Source organism: Chelmon rostratus, chromosome 11 (assembly GCF_017976325.1).
Source record: "Chelmon rostratus isolate fCheRos1 chromosome 11, fCheRos1.pri, whole genome shotgun sequence".
Classification (NCBI taxonomy): domain Eukaryota; kingdom Metazoa; phylum Chordata; class Actinopteri; order Chaetodontiformes; family Chaetodontidae; genus Chelmon; species Chelmon rostratus.
The window spans coordinates 5,193,725-5,212,299 of NC_055668.1; the positions used below are offsets into that span (position 1 = coordinate 5,193,725).

At 43.6% G+C, this 18,575-nt stretch overlaps 1 protein-coding gene across 1 annotated transcript; it reads right to left on the reverse strand.

Moving 5' to 3' along the window:
* Window positions 1-1,166: 1,166 nt before the first annotated feature.
* Window positions 1,167-17,355, reverse strand: LOC121613473 (rho-related GTP-binding protein RhoQ). Its single transcript, XM_041946834.1, has 5 exons — window positions 16,805-17,355; window positions 16,409-16,467; window positions 8,255-8,419; window positions 6,214-6,309; window positions 1,167-4,026 (listed from the first exon to the last, which is right to left on the reverse strand). The coding sequence occupies exons 1-5, from the start codon at window positions 16,944-16,946 to the stop codon at window positions 3,865-3,867; spliced, it is 624 nt and encodes a 207-aa protein (XP_041802768.1). The 5' UTR covers window positions 16,947-17,355; the 3' UTR covers window positions 1,167-3,864.
* Window positions 17,356-18,575: the final 1,220 nt, after the last annotated feature.

Below are 18,575 nucleotides of genomic sequence, written 5' to 3' on the forward strand. Positions count from 1 at the left end.
AGTAAACAATAGGTTTTTATGATGCTCTATATGCACCGAATGAATGTAATTAAGAGCTGAGTCTTCACAGTTTAGATACAGACCTCCTGGATAGGAGAAGATGTGGTGCTACAGTCTCATAGTCATCTACATTTTTGTAAAAATGCTGCAACACAAAGTTCTTTAATGTGAATCAAGTGGTTTGGCCCTTTTACACTAAGTCATGGAAGTGTCATGCTGGGGATCTTCCTAAAAGGAGGAGGAGTTTTTTTCTCTGACATGTGAGAAATGAGAAGTTTTGATCCCAGCGGGCAGTTCTACTGAGGGAAATGTCCACTTTTTTTAAAACATTCAGCACCCTTGGAGCTTTCCAATATGTGTATCTGCCAGTTTTTTCAGAGAAATGCTGTTTCATCTGTCTCCACTTGAGGATGGTTGAGGTCTTACTTCAGCCAAATGCCTTTTTTTTCCCAGCTATCTAGCTCTTTAAGACAGTTGAAATATCAGATCCAAGGAATTCATCTAAAAGATCATCGGAATGAGTCTGTTAATATGAAGTAATATCTAAAACATGGCTCAGGTACATGCCAATGAATCCGGCCTCCACGGTGTGCATCATCATTTTAAGCATTAACAGTTTTGCATCCAACATTTCCATACATTGTGTGGGACGTATACTTACTACTCATGAACTAGAAGTAAGTTTTTAATAAAATTAAGCTGCACGATCGTTAAAAGCAGTGTTGCATTTTAACATGCATTTAATTAGATAACACGTGCAGAAGATGAGTAAAAAAAGAACTTCCTGGTACATGGTATGGTGCTTAGAAGTGGCCTTCTAATGAGGCACTGACCCTATGAATTATGACACGTGACTCCCGACACAGAGCTCATTCTACACACTGGACCTTTAACTTAACATGTTAAAGTGCCCTCTAATACCCGAGTAACCAGCAGAAAGGAGGGAAAGTGGTCAGCAAGTGGCGCTCATGCTCCAGAGATCAAAATAACTCATGCTTGTTCAGGCATTAAGAATAAATTAATGAAATGTCACCAACTTTTAAGAGGCTGAAAAGAAAAAAAACTTCCAATATAAAAGCAAACATAAATGAACATAAAGCATTTGTGTGTATTCACTCAAACATGCCTCAGTGTTTAATTCTGTTGACCTGTTTATGTCAGCCCAGTGATGTTTGACCCATAATGAACACGAATGCCCTTAGTTCCAGGAATAAACAAAAAGTTAATTTCACAAATGCGTTCCACAGCACATGTGACGCTCTCCAAGTTAAACCCTCCAAGCCAGCTTATTAACACAGTAAACACATTTATTGAGAAGAGAGGAGCATCAATGGGAGAATGCATTGGTGGCTGCGGCACTTAGGTCCTGGATCCTGAGGGTGGACCTTCACACAAGTAAGCAAGCAAAAACTGTCCGCGAGAGAAGGCTGTTCACCCTGCAATCCACTCTGCTGCTCGAAAAGAAAGTTTATACAACGCAGGCTGGGACAGAGGAGGAGCACCATTTACATTAAAGCTTTAATCAATCATATCTGACTCGGAACAGAAAATGAACTGAAGTCATTTAGCAAGAGTTGGCACCTTTGATTAATATCTTGAAAAAAAAAAAAAAAGCTTGAAAAAGCCAATAACAAACACATAGAAACAAGAACAGCCGATATTTTGGATGTTTGGCTTGCAAGAAAAGTTCAGTCACAACCAAGTTATTACCCACAGTATTACAGACATGTAGGCTTGAAATCTTTGTTGCATACAATTGTTGTGGGGGCTCATAAATATTTAAGCTACTCTCTAAATCCTGCTCAGCTTCACATGTTATCTCAGGTTCTAATTGAACCAACTAATTGATCAATGAACTCCTATGGGATAACCCGCTGTTCGACAGACAGGATTGGTACACGGTTGGTGGTCAAACTAATGTTGTTTCCATACATTATATAAAACGTTTCACAGCTATCATGTGAGGACCTCATCACTTCCAATGTGGTCATCAGTTTGATTTCAAACGCAGCTGAAGGACTGACTTCCACAGTTCAGACTGGGTGGCACCAGCTATTCGTAAATCCATCGGTAAGTTTGCGTGTAAAATCCTTTCTTAGTGACTACTAGCTACTAGCAAGTGAGTGATTTACTAAAATCAGGTTGCACCATTAAAACAGGAAACATCTGTACAGTCACTGTAGCATGAAGGGATGTAACTGGGAACAATAACAGTTTGAGGGGGCAAAGTGATGTATGAAATTGAAGTTGTGATACTTTTGTAATGGCAGGTATGACGTCATTATTAAACCTAATTTTGAAGCGAACATTAACTTTGTCCTTTGGTTCAGTTAGCTGACACGATGCAACAGCTACGCCTGGCAGCTCATCTCAGCATAAGAACTAGTCTCTGTGGTGCAACCCATTTCAATTTATTGATGTAAATCTCCACTGAGTAAAAAGTGGGTCAAGTTTGACCTTACGAACAGCTGGCTTCTTGAACCCTCTCAATCGCTGTCTTTCCTGTGTTTCAAGCTGATATTTGTAAGTATTTTAGAGATCCGATGGATTGTGATTGTGCGTGGTGGATAGTGTGCTATGCTCATGCTTGTGCCTGATGGAACGGTGTGCATCTTCTGTGCTTCAATCACCTTTTCTGGGAGAGGGGCGGCGTTTAAAAGCAGAGGAATGTGCTTCGTTGTGCCGGGAAATGAAGAGGCGCCGACTGTGCTTCATGTTGTGCATTAGATATACAGCATTGGGTCACCTTAGCCACCTGATTGCGATGGAAGTGTGCATTTGATTTCTTTGGACGATGGATATGAATCAGAGTTTCATTTCTAAAATGAGATCCCTTTTCTTCTCTTTTTGAAACCTTCTTAAAGGTGATAATATGATAACACATTATTGCATGATAACAAAACTGCAACAAAAAAGGTAAGCTATCAGTTGATAAAATAATATTTGCACATACTAAATCATCTCCATTTTCGAGATATAGAATCATAAACTCTGGATATATATATTTTAAAAATGGATAATAAACCTCTTCAGTTCCTGATGAAGACCTCAGCCTCAGTCCTAACTTACAGTATGTTTTGGCATGCCACACTATAAAATAATGGAGTTTTCATAAGGCAGAAACAAGACTCTAAAACATAACACAGTCCCAGGTCCAAAATGCGTTGACTGAACAGCATTTCACTCATTTGCGTTATCCCCACACAACGCAGAGCACCTTGTGTGGTTTCATTTGCACGTCCTCAACTGACAAATAGGTGTTGATAGACTTTGTGGGCCAGCAGAGTCTTTGTAGCACAAGTTAAAAAAAACAAAAAAACAAAACAAAACTGGGCCCTTATGTCCAGAAATGTATCCTGGTCACTGTCACAGTGTCCCTTAAGTCAGCCTCTCATTCATCAGCTGCAAGCTTTCTCTCCTAATCTGAACATCTGCTCCTACACTGAGAGATTCACAGATCCACAATCTATCCTTCAAAAGCATAGAAATAATATGAACTCCTCAAAATGTAGCATTTCTCTCAAAACTGTCATGTCACTTTGTGTTTTCTGCATGACAGCTTACAACAATTTTGTACAGGAAAACTGATTAAAAATGGTTATAAAAGAAGGTACTTTTGAGGCAACAAGTCTTTTTGAAGAAGAGACTGACTTGGGTTTTGTGCTCCTTTGGTAGTAAACTGCATCCTCAACTTGTGTTGGACAGCAGGAGAGAGTTATGGCCTTTCAAGAGCCCTGCAGCTTAAAAGTAGCTCTTGTTTTGTCCTTTTCAGTCCTCTCTTTTGTGCATTTTTCTCTGGTGTCTTTTGCCCTCAGTCTAGGTTTGGTTTATGGTCGCTCGCTGAGTGATCTCTGGGTTTATGTATCACGTGATCAGACAGCAGTTGATGCAGCGGGGTCCCAGTCTCCTCTTCAGGGCTCCCTTCTTTTTCTTGGGAGCCAAGATCGCGATGATGGCCTCGTCGAACACCGTCTTCAGGCCCTTCTGGGTCAAAGCTGAACATTCCACATAGCAACATGCACCAATCTGAGGAGAGTGAAAGACAGGATGGGCTTTCAGTCAAAAAACTCCAGTACAATATGCGGGTCATCGAGCAGTTATTGTAGTTACAGTTAGACCGTAGTTACATGGTCTTTCTTGCTGAGAGTTATATGAGAAGATCAATACCACTCTCATTTCTTCAGTGACTGTGAAGCAGGAGCCTTTAATTTAGTTCAACAGAAAGACTGGAGATACAGGTGAACAACTAACCGACACGTCATACATCGTTTGTTCATTTAATATGAAAGTGAAAGTGCAAAAACACGCCGAATGACTTGACATTATATTTAATTCTACAGAGGACATCATGCTTTTTAACAATCGCATTCACAGCATACAACACTCTTCTTCATCACTGAAGCAAAGCAGAGGCTCAGGCGGGCGAGGAACACTGAGTGTGTTTCTGTAACCTAACACTATGATAGTATGTGGCCAGCACTGTAATAATATATCATTTGCTTTGGCTATGGTTGATTTTATTGGGTAACCTTAGCTGCTAATGGTGAGTAGTGAGCAATAGTGAGTCGGGTCAACCGCAGAAAAACCAGCCATTGTTAACGTGTACTTGAAATACCTCTTGTGTATCTGCAGCCGATAGGAAACGACTGTATATTTGTTGGCCTGTAGACCCTTTCTGACACACACCTGAACATGTAAGCATGATGGCAATTTTACAAAGTAAAAGTGCCTGTTAATACTATAACTGTCAAGTCATGTGCATGGACATTTACATGGTGAATGTGGTCTTTGGCACCTAAAAATACCTCCAGTGCCTGGTCTGTGTAGGACAGCCCCACCGTCACTCTCTGAACGGCATCTAATTGGTTCTAGTTTTATTGGATTAGATTGACCACCAACATAGACCGGATGCCCTCATTGATAACATTTTCTTTCTTTGACAGGAAAATACAATCAGAACAGTGTCCTCCAACCAGAATACCTACACTCAACATGTTACACGTTTGACGTCTCTCTATAAACCCAGTCATGTCGCATTTCAGCCCCAGTTGTGCCAAGTATTCTCCTCACATTCAAGCCACAGAGCTACGCATCTGTTTTTCTCAAAAAATAATACCAAGCTTTCTAGCTATGTGGCCATTATGAGCCACCACCAGCAGCCGGTTATCTTAGCTTAGCATAAGACTGGAAACAAGGGGGCCTGTAGTCTCAAACAGTCAGTTTTACACTTTGGCTTTGGTGTTGATGACAAATGAGAAGTCATGCAGCTTTGCAGAAGCCGATAGACAGATTTTTTTTTTACATTTCGAGAGAGAGATGAGCGGTTTCCCCTGTTTCCAGCCTTTATGCTAAAATAAGACAACTAGCTGCTGGAAGTGGCTCATATTCACAATATGAAGCGTTTCAACTAACTCTCAGTAAGAAATCATATGTCAGCATGCATGTCATAGCATGTCATATATTGTAAAAATCGCTTTTATCATGCACATTTTCATGCAGAGGAGTTTGAAGTGTTGAAGTGGAGTGTCGTTAAACGACCTTCTGGGTTTTTTTAAAGGTTGCCGGGGATTCTTTTTAGGGCTGGGCTAGTCACATTTCATGATTCAAACAAATTTATAAAAACCCTGCTCTATCCACGTAGAGCAGATTTTTTCAAGGACAACAACAGAGTTGTAGGTAATAATGTCCAAGGTAAAATACGGCTCACATTGAAGGAAATAGCTGTAATTTGAGCGATTTTCAAAGATCTCGCAATTATCATACATGGACCCTTGTGACCTCAGAAAACTTGACTCCCATGACACTTCAATTCCACTGAAATCCTATCTCGCGTTGCCAAAACTGCATGGACGTCAACTTTTAAATGAGCCTAGATTGTAATTTTTGAACCGTTGACTTTTTCCTCGGTTTCTGCCTGACAGGAGCGATTAATCACAGACCACATTTGGTGTCTACGTCCTACAGCCTTGAACTCCTCTGGGCATCCATGTTGACCCAGAATGTATTCCTGGATTGATTTCAAGGCAAAGAATGTACAGAGATCTGATTCCAGGCATTTCACTGAAGAAATTAAATTCCTACAGAGGCATTCCCGGGTCAAATCAACACGCAGGAATCTAACCGGACCTGACAGCTAACTTCTACAACACTTCTTCTACTCTCTTTCACCAGCCGCGTGTTACTTCACCTCTGCAGTCTGACAAACATACAAACCTCCTTTGCTAGTTTCTGGCCTTGCTCAGTGGCGATGGGCTTCTCCTTCATGTCATTCAGTTTGGCAATGGTCTTGGGGTCATCACGAAGGTCAATCTGAAAGAGATAAGGGACACTTCTTGTAAGCTAAGTCACTATTACCATGCAGCCATGTGAGCTGAACTATATAACTGTTTTCTCATTTTGCAACAAAGCTGTGTTGGCCCACACTTCCTGCTCTTGTGCAAAGCGATTTCACAGCCAACCACAAGGTTCCTCTTTGTTTATTCATTGCGATGCTCAGCACACACACAACTCATCCCCATCGCAGCAATAACCAATTATGATAAATGCATCCACCTGCACAATCTCTCTGAGAGCAACCTTCATTAACCCTTTTCTTGATTGGTCTGATTCGCGGCTCGCTGTCATGAAGCTCATGTGCACGGCGCACATCAGCATCCAGCAGACGTGCAGCGAGCGAGTTATGACAGGAATTGATAAAAGGCCAGTAAACATCAGCTGACACAAGATAAATCAGACACCCACTCCATCCTCCTCATCACTGCTGCGCCCTGGCTGCACTGGCATTTGGTTGCCTGGGAACGCAGACCAAAAATCCCCCACAAGTCAGCTCATTTTTAAGAGGACATATGGTATTGGCAGTGGGCTTTAATGCTTAAGAAATAAGCCAATACTTAGGATCAGTGTCATCCCTTAACATCTATGTGAGTTTAATATTTCCTCTATCAAAGATCACAAGACATTAGCCCAGCTTTAGCATCTTTGCATAAGTTAATTGCTGGTTTAAATTTTTCTGATTTAATAATTAACTTTTTGGCAGGAGGGCTGCGGCACCACCACAGAGCTTCTAACCCCATGTGAGCCACATCAGCCTGAGGTCTGCAGCGTAGTGTAGGAGTTGGTGGAGACCAAAAACAATCAATGCTGATGTTGCTCCTTGCTCGCTGGATGGGTAGCTGTTTGCTAACATGTTAGCCACGACAACTTTGCATGGTGATTAGATGTGAATTGTGTTTACAGCTTATTCCACTGACCCAGCTAGTAAAAAAACAAAAAAAAACAAAAAAAACAATTCATGCATGTCTAAGTATTAATTATAAACATGACATATTAGTAGTAGTACCAATACTAGCAATAATACTGTAGCATTACTATTAGAAATTATTTGCAAATACAGACAAATGGCATTTTGGACAGGGTTTATATTCTAACAGACACCTATGAATGAAGACAAGGGATATTTGAACAAGTTTGCTGGTTTGTTTGTGACAGAATGAAACCAAATGAAACCAAATCCCAGGTGTGGGACAGCTGTTTGGCCATTTCATTTCTGTTTATCGTCCACTGGGCCTGATTGCCATATTAAATCAGTGGTGGTACACGGTGCTTTTGGATGTGACAGTTCTGGCCACTTCCCACTTCTCTAACTTGAGGTTCCTTTGCCCGAACTGGAACCAATCAACTGGTGCAGTTTCATTTGCAGCTTTATTGGCATCTTGCAGTGATTCACCATGACCTGCATAATGTACCCAGCGAAACCTCACCTAGAGTTACCATCGCGCTGTTCTGCCTTGTTCTGAATCTCAGCATCTGAGATTCAGCATCTGTGATTACGCTGGCTCTATGAAACAACACTCTTGACAGCAGTTAGTAGGCTGCACAATAAGAAACAGCTATCAAAACTGGCAAAGTAAGGTGGCATTCACATGATCTATTGTGACAATCAGGAAATGAATATTTTATGTTTTTAATCATTACATTTATTGAGGAACGAAGTATTTCAACCCAGTCCATCAAAACTGTTCTAACCAGATGAGCTTTCATCATTGTTCTTTTACAATCTAGATGCAAAATTCAGGCTCAAAATGTGAATGTTCATTTTCTGTGTTGCAAATGACAAAAATGTAGCTGAGGTACAGATTTTATCATTGTATCTCAGAATATCCAGGCATATACTACATGTATGAATAAAAAAATCACACAGCTGAGGAGCTGAGCGTGAACACCTGTGGTGTAACCAGAGCACTGCAGCGCTCACCTGGGTGCCAATGAGCAGGTAGGGGACACTGGGTGCATACTCCTGCAACTCCGGCACCCATTCCTCACGCACATTCTGGAAACTGGCAGGGTTTACCACCGAGAAGCAGATGAGGAAGACATCGGTCATTGGGTAGGACAACGGCCTGAGGCGGTCGTAGTCCTCCTGGAAGAAGATGAGACGATGCTGGTTAACATTCGCGGTCAGGGGAGGAGGAGGAGTCAGGGTGGCCGGGGATAAAGGAACCGACGAGCAGACATAATGCAGTTCTGTTTCTTAATATCTGAGAAATTATTCTCATGAATTATTGAAAATGAGCTGCAAATGCAGACTTTTACTCCTCGCTGGAGCCATGAGAGCTGACTTTGCGCTAATCTTAGCCAGCTCCTTGGCTGTTTCATACCAATGATGTTGCTTATGATAAAATGATACACAGTCAAAAATGCACTTTAAAACTAGTTATGAAGAGGAAGGAATGTGAAGAAGATGACCTTCACATGAGAGTGGCTCTCTTTCGCCCTCCCTTTCTGACGGACACAATTAAGGATTCTTTCACATTTACAGTCCTTTAATGCAAGCTGAGCACAAGGCATCGCCACAAGACACTGAAAACCAGACACGCTGCCGTCTCAGATATTTGTGTGGCGTAAATGGCTAATTCACAGAAGCAAGATTGTCCTTTGTGCGCCAGATCAAGCGCTCTCTTGTCCTTACCAAAGATAAACCCTTTTGACAGAGTGTCCGACTTGCACACATATGAATATTCATCACCCATCTCATTCCTTCTTCTGATGGCACACACTGGGATGGTTTTCTGCTGCTAGCTCCAAGACACGGGCAATCAATGGATCTCCAGTAATTAGATTTGACTCAACCAGAACAACTCAAACCAAGTGTATCAGCCTCACTCTCTTGTCTGGAAAATTTACTGTCCACATCCCTGAAATCAAAGCGCACTGGATGCAACTTCCCACTGTGCCAGGGACGGTTGCAATGGGACAAGCGAGAGCTGTCATGACAGTTTCTCATTCCGATGCCTTCAGCAAGTCCCATTCTCTCGCAAACACACACAGGACAGTCCAATACAATCACACCGCGATAACCCAAAGTCCCTCTCACACAAACGCATTAGGGAATTGGTTATGCAAATGACCTGAATGTCAGCGGATTCTCCGAACAGCCGTAGATCAGCCAGGCAAGTGTGTCATCTTTTGTTGCCTGCGTTATGAATTTTAGATATACTGGCTTTATATTCCATGGGAGTAGATGATGAAACCAGCATACAAATCTTTACGCCTGTGCTCGTCCTGCAGATGACTCAACTACGCTTCACTGGAGTGGGTCAAGTGGATATAATTCATAAATGTAATGTGATTTGTTCATTCTCTTACTTCCAAATGAGTGCAGTATTTCACAGGTTTTCACAGAGCTGGCTCACGCAGGCATTTCTAATCATTCTTAGTGGCTGCTGTGAACTTCTCGGAGGGTTCGGGACAGTCACGAGAGATGATTGAGTGTTCTGACAATCGCAGTCCTTTAAGTAACTTCACTGTGAGCGACAGTTTACCTGACACTGTCCTGATGTGATAGATCAGTAATGAGTGCAAACCATCTGGTGCGCCGAGCAAGCTGAAACTATAAGGCTGATTCACAAACACTATCAGACATGTCTGATTTTCAGTCGTATAGTTGGCGAAAGAACATAAAGACCGATGTGTGATATGGATAAAACCTTCAAGGATTTGGCCATAATGTTTATACTGTGGTGTCCATCCCTTTAATATGTCGGGGGTGTTGGTCATTGTGGGCACTGTTGCAAATCAATGAGTTTTATCGTTTTATGTAAATACAGTGTTTGGCAGACAATTTATCAGCTGTCCTATCCATTAATAATTACTCACTTGACTTTTTGAAATGTATTCGATCATGATTGATAGTGTATATTTCCTGAGATTTCTATTCCAAACGATTATGCACCACCATGAGGGTGACATTTTTGGCCTTTAGTCTCGACAACTAGATGGATCACCATTAAATTTGGTACAGACACTCATGTTTTCGAGTTGTAACAACTTGGCAATCCCTTCACTTTTCCTCTAGTGCATCAGGTCAGTTTTTGTTGGTTTATGACCAAATGCCCGCAAAGCTACTGACCTTCCCATCAGCCTCAGCTGTACTTTGTATTTAGTGCTACTTAGCAAATGTTAGCATGTTAACACACTATTGCTAAGCAGGTGACCGTGGTAGACATTATACTTCAGCAAAAGCACCCAAAAAAGTGGATCTTTCATCAAGTTTTTGGTCAAACTAACGTTTCAAGACTGAATCTTTCATGATCAGTTGATTACGTTGTGATATATAACTAAGAGGAAATGTCTGGTTTTGGCTAATTAGCAATCCTGACTCATTCTTTTGCAATATTTCCAATTATGGTCTAAATATTAAAGGGATATCTACATCTATATAATCAGAGTGAACAAATATATATTGTTGGTATCTTTTATAACAACATAGTGCTGCCCTCTCCACTTTGATACTAACATTATGCAGCTCATTTTACCCTCTTTGGGTGCTTTTGCACTCACATACATTCAGCGCTGCCCCCACTGATACACAATATCTGTCGCACAGGATCGAGTACACCGTGTGTGTTTATGTGTCTCTGTGTGCTCGTGACCTTTGCTTGCACAAGCGAATCCTCCGATCCCCCGGCAAGCCGCGGACATAAAGGAACACAGTGGAAGTCGCTCAGCAGTTTACTGTAAACAGGCCCCGAGCGTCTCTGAGACCCATCTCTGCCCCTCACGCTGTTCCCTCACAGTGCACCCCTGACACACTGCCAATGACAGCATGCCCACTAGCCTCTCCGAGTGTATATAGTGAGGCACAGACAGACTGGATGCTCCCACGTAGCTCTAATACTCAATCTTAGGTTTGATCAGCGCTGGGTCCAGAAGTGTTTACACTCATGCTGCTGTGAAGGTGCTTTGGATAGAAGTTTCCACCAGATGTATGTCATACAGTCTTATTCGTTTAGTTCAACAGTTCATGAGTACATCACTCAGACGCTGCGTGCCAGTCTTTCCAAGGTGGTCAGGAGTGTGCAGTAAATATTATGATCAGTGGAAAGGGAGGAAAGCAAGAGTGGCTTGCTGTGTGTGTGATCTATTAACACTAACTTCCATACGTTTTCATCAAGGCAAGACTCATCAAGACTTGATTTGGCCAGAGTGTGAGCCTCGCTGTGTGACTGTGCTCTGTTGACTCAGTGACATATGAGTGCTATGATATCAGTGAGTCATTCCCTCCTCCAGCGTCCCCCGCCACACCGCTATCTCTTTTCTATCTTTCTGCTTTTCTGCTCCTATCGCCTCCTCGGGGCTCTATAAACTGGCTGTGTCAACAGAGTCAGAGATGCCTGCTCTAACATGGCCGCCGGGTGGGAACGCAAGCCCAGACATAGGCGCTTCTATTCGCAAACTTCTGTCTCTGATCTGCAAATCTGCACATTTAGCAGAACTGGATTTAACCTCGGGAATTATTTAAAAAAAGCTATTTATGCTCGTTTCTATTTAACGGGTCCTTTAATGGTGATTAATGGTCGTTAATCATAGCTCAAGCACTGATGCACCCTGTCTGTTCATGCCTGCATGGTGAGAACATCCTGCCACACTCCATTCGAACATCTGACAGTTTAGTGACCTAAAATAACGCCTTTAATGGCAGTTAATAGCAGGGGTACAAACTGTGCGTGGTAAAACATAAATTAACACCTTTCAAAACTCATTTGAAGGATCTCTTTTTATACACGTCCTTCTCACACTGGCCTCACCTCCTTTTAACAAAATGTTACAAAATCAAAATATACTAATTCAAAATAATGTAGTGCTGAAATGATTACTTGGCTAATTGATAAGCTGATGAACAGAAAATGAATCAACAAGTTTGAAAATTATCTAAAGAGAAATTCCACTGATTTTACCAAGAATGGTTGGCTCACTCACCACTGTAAGCAATACTCAGGCTGTGAAAACAGCTGGATAATGTCTTCTGTGACTCTGAAGTCCCTTATGATGTCATTAGGGGAAGGGGGAAGGATAAGGCATTTTTCTTATGACAAGACCAACACTAATTGAACAGTGAATCCAAATCCTGATATATCTATTCCTCTGTTCCATAGAGCTTCATTGTCATCCAGAGGCTATTAAAACACATCGATGGGCCACACATGTTCCTTCATTAGCATGACCACACACTATAGTTTATTTTGACTCAATCTCACAGACACCATCATGGTGAAATACTTAATACTTAAATACAGAAATACTTACTAGAGGACCAGACGCGTGTGGATATGCAGGTGAAAATAGTCCCCAGTTAATGCACTATTGGTCCTGTTTGAGTAAGGTTTGCTTTTGGTTGCAGTAGGAACCAGTGCACACAGACAGGGGAGTGAAGTCTGTAAGTATTTGCAGATGGAGAAGTGCATTGTTGGTTTTCTTTTCACAGGACTTGTTTACAAGAAGGAAAATGCAGCTTGCAGTATACTTGTGTTACAAACTGAGACGAGAAGTTTGAAAAATGTAGATTTATGGGTTGGTAGACTATTTGTTGCATCTTGGGATTGTAAGATTCAGTGTTTTTGAGCTTGATCTATACAAGGGACTAAAAGTCAAGGTATCTCAGGTCTTTGTTGCATCGATTTTGACCATTCTTTTTCAAATATGCCTCATGTGAGTCTGCCAACTTCACGGAAGTGCAATACTAAATCACTAGAGGCACTTTAATTGTCTGAGTCATTTATTCCAGACCAAAAATGAGCTGCTGGCCTCTACTGACACCTGGTTCATCCCACTTCCGTGGGAAAATTAAGTGTTTGCCCTGTTGTCTTTCGGTACAGAGCATCAATTAGACTACACGAAAAGGAGCATACTTATATTTTGCAATTACATATGGCAGAAAAATGAATCACACCAAGGGGGAAAACAAACCACAGGCTAATTAAACCAGACTAAAAAGCGCAGATGTGAAAACACCCTAGGCCCATTTGACTGAGGAGTGTGCACAATGGCATGGCATTGAGCGTTGGGTCCCCTGAGCGTCCGGGGCCCTGGAGCATTTGCCTGGTTTGAATTAACTGTTGGTAATTTGGTATTTCACCTTGGGCACTCAGAAAAAGTGTGATGACATTCTTTGCTATGTTCTGACATTTTTTAGTCAGAAAGTTGAATATATTAATTGAAAAACTTATTGATAAATGAAAATAGTTGTTGGCCTTAAAAGAGAGGATCTTCCCTCCCGACAGGACGATAGCTCATAACTGTAGAATCAAAGAAGTTGAAAGTGTGAGCTGAGGCATGTCTATAGTATCCCTGCAGAGTGGTGACAGGCTCCCAGCTGGGTAAAACCATTTCCACTCCGCCTCCAACCCTCACCCCCATCCCCACCTGCCACCCTCCCACTCCCACTGGGATGTGTGAGGGTCACTGGGCCACTTTGGGTTGCTGAGTCAAAAAGGACTCATCAGACCGTACCAAACAGTAAGGAGAGAGGGGGTTACATTGGGGGAAGTGAAGTGGTAAAAGTGATTACAGGATGTGCAGTTGAGTGTGAGAGCATTTGAAAGGCTGAGCAAATGAGGAACAGTCCAACAACAAAGCGCAGGTTAATAGGGCAGCAGGACACGGGTCCTACAGGTTCACAACTCCTGAGTTCTTCTCCTTAAAGCGTTTCCTTCGGGTACCACAGCACTTAGCATCCACTTCCTGTTTCCTCCTGCTCCTCCTCCGCCAGCGATGCTGGATTTTCTTGAGTGCAGAAGCAGCAGAAGGAGAATGAATGAATAAGTAAAGACTTTCCCCTCTGTTCCCTCGTCACATTCAGCAAAACAGACTTCGCAGACCTTCCATATGGAATAATTCAATAGGCAGCGGCTGGGGGAGCAGCGTGGCGGCGTGCAGACAATAGCGGGCAGGGAGGCAGTATCAAGAGCAGAGAGAGCACAGTGGCACTCGGCTCAGTGCGGAGCCGTGATTATGAGGCCCTGACATGTTACACCGACGTGACAGCACGGACTCCCATCCGACGAGGGCGCGACGACAGCATGTATCTGCAATGCTGCCCATACCCTCATGGAGCAGTGAAGCATTGTGGGAGCCCCAGCCACGCCAGGAACACAAACATTACAGGGAGCTTCAGCCAATCGAACATGTGTAGCACAGGCCAGAGGTGGAGATGGTGAAGGGAGACTTTCAAATTAAAAACTGAGAGAGGGAAAGGCAAAAGAAAATGAAACTGAGAGGATGGAATTTATCCACTTTCTGAGCAGGTCCACCCCCCTCCTCCCCCATCTGCCTCTCTCACTTCCTCTTTCTGTCTTCCTTTCACTCTCTCGCTCCCTCTCTCTTTGGGGCGCCAGGTCTTTGATCAGATGCTGAAGCTATAAACATTACCAGCTGGCCTTGTGCTCCACATAAAGAGGTCAGCGGAGTCGGGGGCGGTGGAGGGGGCGCGTTTTGAAGAGCAGTAACTCTACTCTCGGCGGCCCGCAGCACCCACGGCAGACATCTGGGAGAACTTCTCCATTTCAGAGACGCTCTGATTCAGCTAAAAACAAACGCTCCTCCGACACACACACCCTATCAAACACGGCAGAATGGACAATAAGGTTGTGTTCCTCTTTTTACAAGCGAGTAGTAGCACTTTTACCATCTGTTTTCTGGAGAAGAAAATATAGCGCAGCTACAGGTAGGAAGAAGGAGGGAGGGTGGCTGTGATTTGCTATTCCTGGAACTTGTGCATTTAGCATTCATGAATGAACAGAACTGAGACGGCTGAATATCCCCCACCTGACCTTCCACTACCTAGTTTTTGTCTTAAGGATGAACGGATCAGGTTTCAGACTGTGACTCACTCTCACTTCACACAGTTAAGTACGGCGCTGACGAAAGCGTTAACTATTCAGCATTTGACATGTGTACAGTTTTAGGTTGCCGGAAAGACGGGAGGTTAAAGGTCTTGGGGCACAGGATCGGTAGCACCACTGCTGACAAGCCTTGCAGCATAGCTGAAGGGAGTCCAAACACTTAAAGGTGCCCTGCGGAGTTTCTTGTAAACAAATAAAGGCTGTGTTTATATTCAGCTTTTCTGTGTGTATGCATACTGCTGCCAGTATTGTGTACTACTGCCAACTGTGGATCAGCATCAAAACCACCCGGGTCGAGCACATGTACAATGCAAACAAATCGGGGGCCCGCTTGTAAAAACATTGCTTCTGGTGGTCAAAAACTTCACAGGGGACCTTTAATATTTCTGATTTTAACATTAAAACAACAGGATTAATGTGTCACCTAAAATGTGAGAGTTAATGAGTTAGACTATGACCGATCTACAGCTGCAACAAACAAATTATTGTCATTTTTAATTAACCTCCAACATTTTTCAACAACAGTTGATCCGTTCTCAAAATTGCTGCTGATTAATTTGTGTCAATCGACTAATTGACGGCTTAACTACACACTTCAGCTCTAGTCCAATCATCTAAGCTGTCATACAGACTAAATCATCATTTTTGCCCTAAAACCCTAGTCTGGGAGTTCTAGTGGCATGGAGCTGACGGCCAGAATGAGCCTGTTTGTGTCATGTGTGTTCACATGGTTTCATCTGTCTTTGTGTGTTTACACTGGCTCTTCTGCTGAGTGGAATCATTATTGTGTGTGTGTGTGTGTGCCAGATGCATTTGGCATTTTCACCACAGTTTTAACTCTTACCCGCTGAATGGCACATTGTAAAGAAAAAGCCCACGCAATAGGCAGCCCTATTAACAAACCTGTGACATCACTACTGGACATAGGAGCCCTGTTCTGCACATAATAGAACTATTGAAACCCCTTCACTTCCATCACTGTCCAGGGCTCACCAGACTCTGGCAGTAAACCCATGTGCGAAAGCCATCACCTGTTGCAGCTTAGCGTCTGGCCTGAATATGAAGCCTGTGGGCGTGTTGGAGGCATCGACGGATAGTTATTGGTCCCAGGAGCACATGGGAAGGCCGAGATAGAGATAGAGTGAGAGACGGAGAGTATGTGTGAGTGTGTCCTTGACATGCTTGGCACCTGGCCAGAGGTACAAAAAAAAATAAAAAATACACTGTACCTGGCCAGCTGTGTCATACAGTCCCAACAAGTACTGCTTTCCACCGACGTTGACGCTCACTGCAAGGAAATGACAAAGAGCAGTTGAGAGGAGGAAGGAGAGAGGGTGAGGGTGGGGAGGGGGAGCAGCAAGGGAGGGGGGATCAGAGTCCCCAACCCCTCTCTGCTATGAAGAAGGCAAACAAGTGGTTTTGATTATAGCAACAGATGCAAGCCAATGCAGTTAGAGACAGAGTGCCAGAGGAAACAGGGATTTCACTCAGGCAAGCCTACATTCACTCTGATTGGATTTTAATCAGAGAAATGATTAGAGAACACAGAACAGCAGCAGTGCAGCGTGCCATGGTGCTATTAGACGCTCACGATGAACAGAATAATAGAACAATTGTATTCCTACCTGCATAATGATCAAAGACTGTGGGCACATACTCCTCTGGAAAGGCGTCATTGGCATAGCTCATCAGAAGACACGTTTTACCCACTGCACCGTCTCCGACCACGACGCATTTTAACATGATAGTACCGGTTCCGTTTGCCATGATCCCGACCTTACCACCATCATCACCGGCCCCCCGACGCCCTGTTGTCCTGACCTCCTCCCCCTGCTACCGCTGCTGCTGCCGCTGCTGCTGGGCGGTGATACCCGCGCGGCGGGCATCACCAGCGTCGGAGGCGGACTGCGCGGCTCACCGAGTCGGACTCGAACTGCATCTTTCTCCCCCTCCTCCCAGCCGCCGGTGACGGTACTCCCAGATTTGGCCGTGAAGGAGTTATCCTTCCCACGGCTGGCAAAACGAACAGGACCCCTCAAGTCCTATTAGATCTTAAACGGGTTCCCACCCGACCACGAAACGACCGTGCTAACTGCGAGAAGCACCGCCGCTGCCGGTGCGCGCTGCTGCCGCTTCGTCGTGCCCGCTCCCCGGTGAGCTCCACGCCTGTGCTCTCGCTGCCTGGCGCACTGTGCTGCTGGTGGACAAGGTGGGTGCGCTTGCTGGAGAGGCGGAGCTTGGATTTGAAAGCAAGGGGCTCTGGATAAAGTACACTCGGCCTGGTGGGGATGTATGGACCAAAGACTGTAAGAAATGACATCATATAGAGGCCTGTTGGGAAGATTTCTTTTGGTCCATATATAGAATAACAGGAATATTAGAAGGAACTATAGGCAGCCCCTCAGGAAAATAGAACAGCATCCTGAAGTATAAGATCAGAAACTTGTCACAGTCCTACCACACACACCATGGGGCTCTGTGGGACTACTAGCCTATATATACTACTGATATAGGCTGCTGCTGGCTAGATACATTGAGTTCATACAGGAATATCCTAGCAACATTATAATGATGTCATATTAAACTTGGCAGTAACATCTTATCACTCATTTCCAGACAACGGTGATACTTTGGCTGGACATGCATCTGTCCTACATACAGTCCAGCATATGTAAGAATACACCCCACCTGTTTGTTTAGATACTGGACTGTTGTAACTTAAGTCTCACTCCTAAGTCATAAACGTTTAGGTTCTAAATTTAGGGAAGTCTCTGTCTGCTTTTCACATGACTTTGTGGTTGAGGAGATGAATAGATCCACCCATAATGGGCTACTGTGTGTGTGTGTGTGTGTGGGATGGATGGGGTATGTGAGATGGGACCAGGGAGCTGCAGATGGAGACGCCACAGGAGGAGGTGTGTGTTTGTGAAAGAAGGAGGGGAGATACAGAGATCTGACCTCTGTGGTGCAGTTGGCCAGGTGTGGGCTGTCTCCTTGAATTAGTGCACTATTAACCGTCTTAATAAAGCACGTCTCTCTACACATGGAAAAGAATGAGCATGCACACACACATGCATGTTATTTTATTCTGACCCCCCCCCGCCTCTGCTCTGCAGGACAAATGCTCTTGAAGGGAGGGCCCGGAAATCCAAGGGGTCCTAAGAAAGCTCCAGGGGGTTCCACAGTCAGTTAACAAATAGTTGTATTTTACAGGGATCAATGTGGGGATAAAATGTAGCATTCATGTACACATCTGTTCACAAGCACTTTATACAAAACAACTTAGAAGTGTTTAGAAATCTCCAAGTACACGTTCTTCTTTTTTAATATCCATTTCTCCACAGCCTATCGGTGCTGTGAAATACTTGAAATATGATTGAAATACTGTGGAAAGAA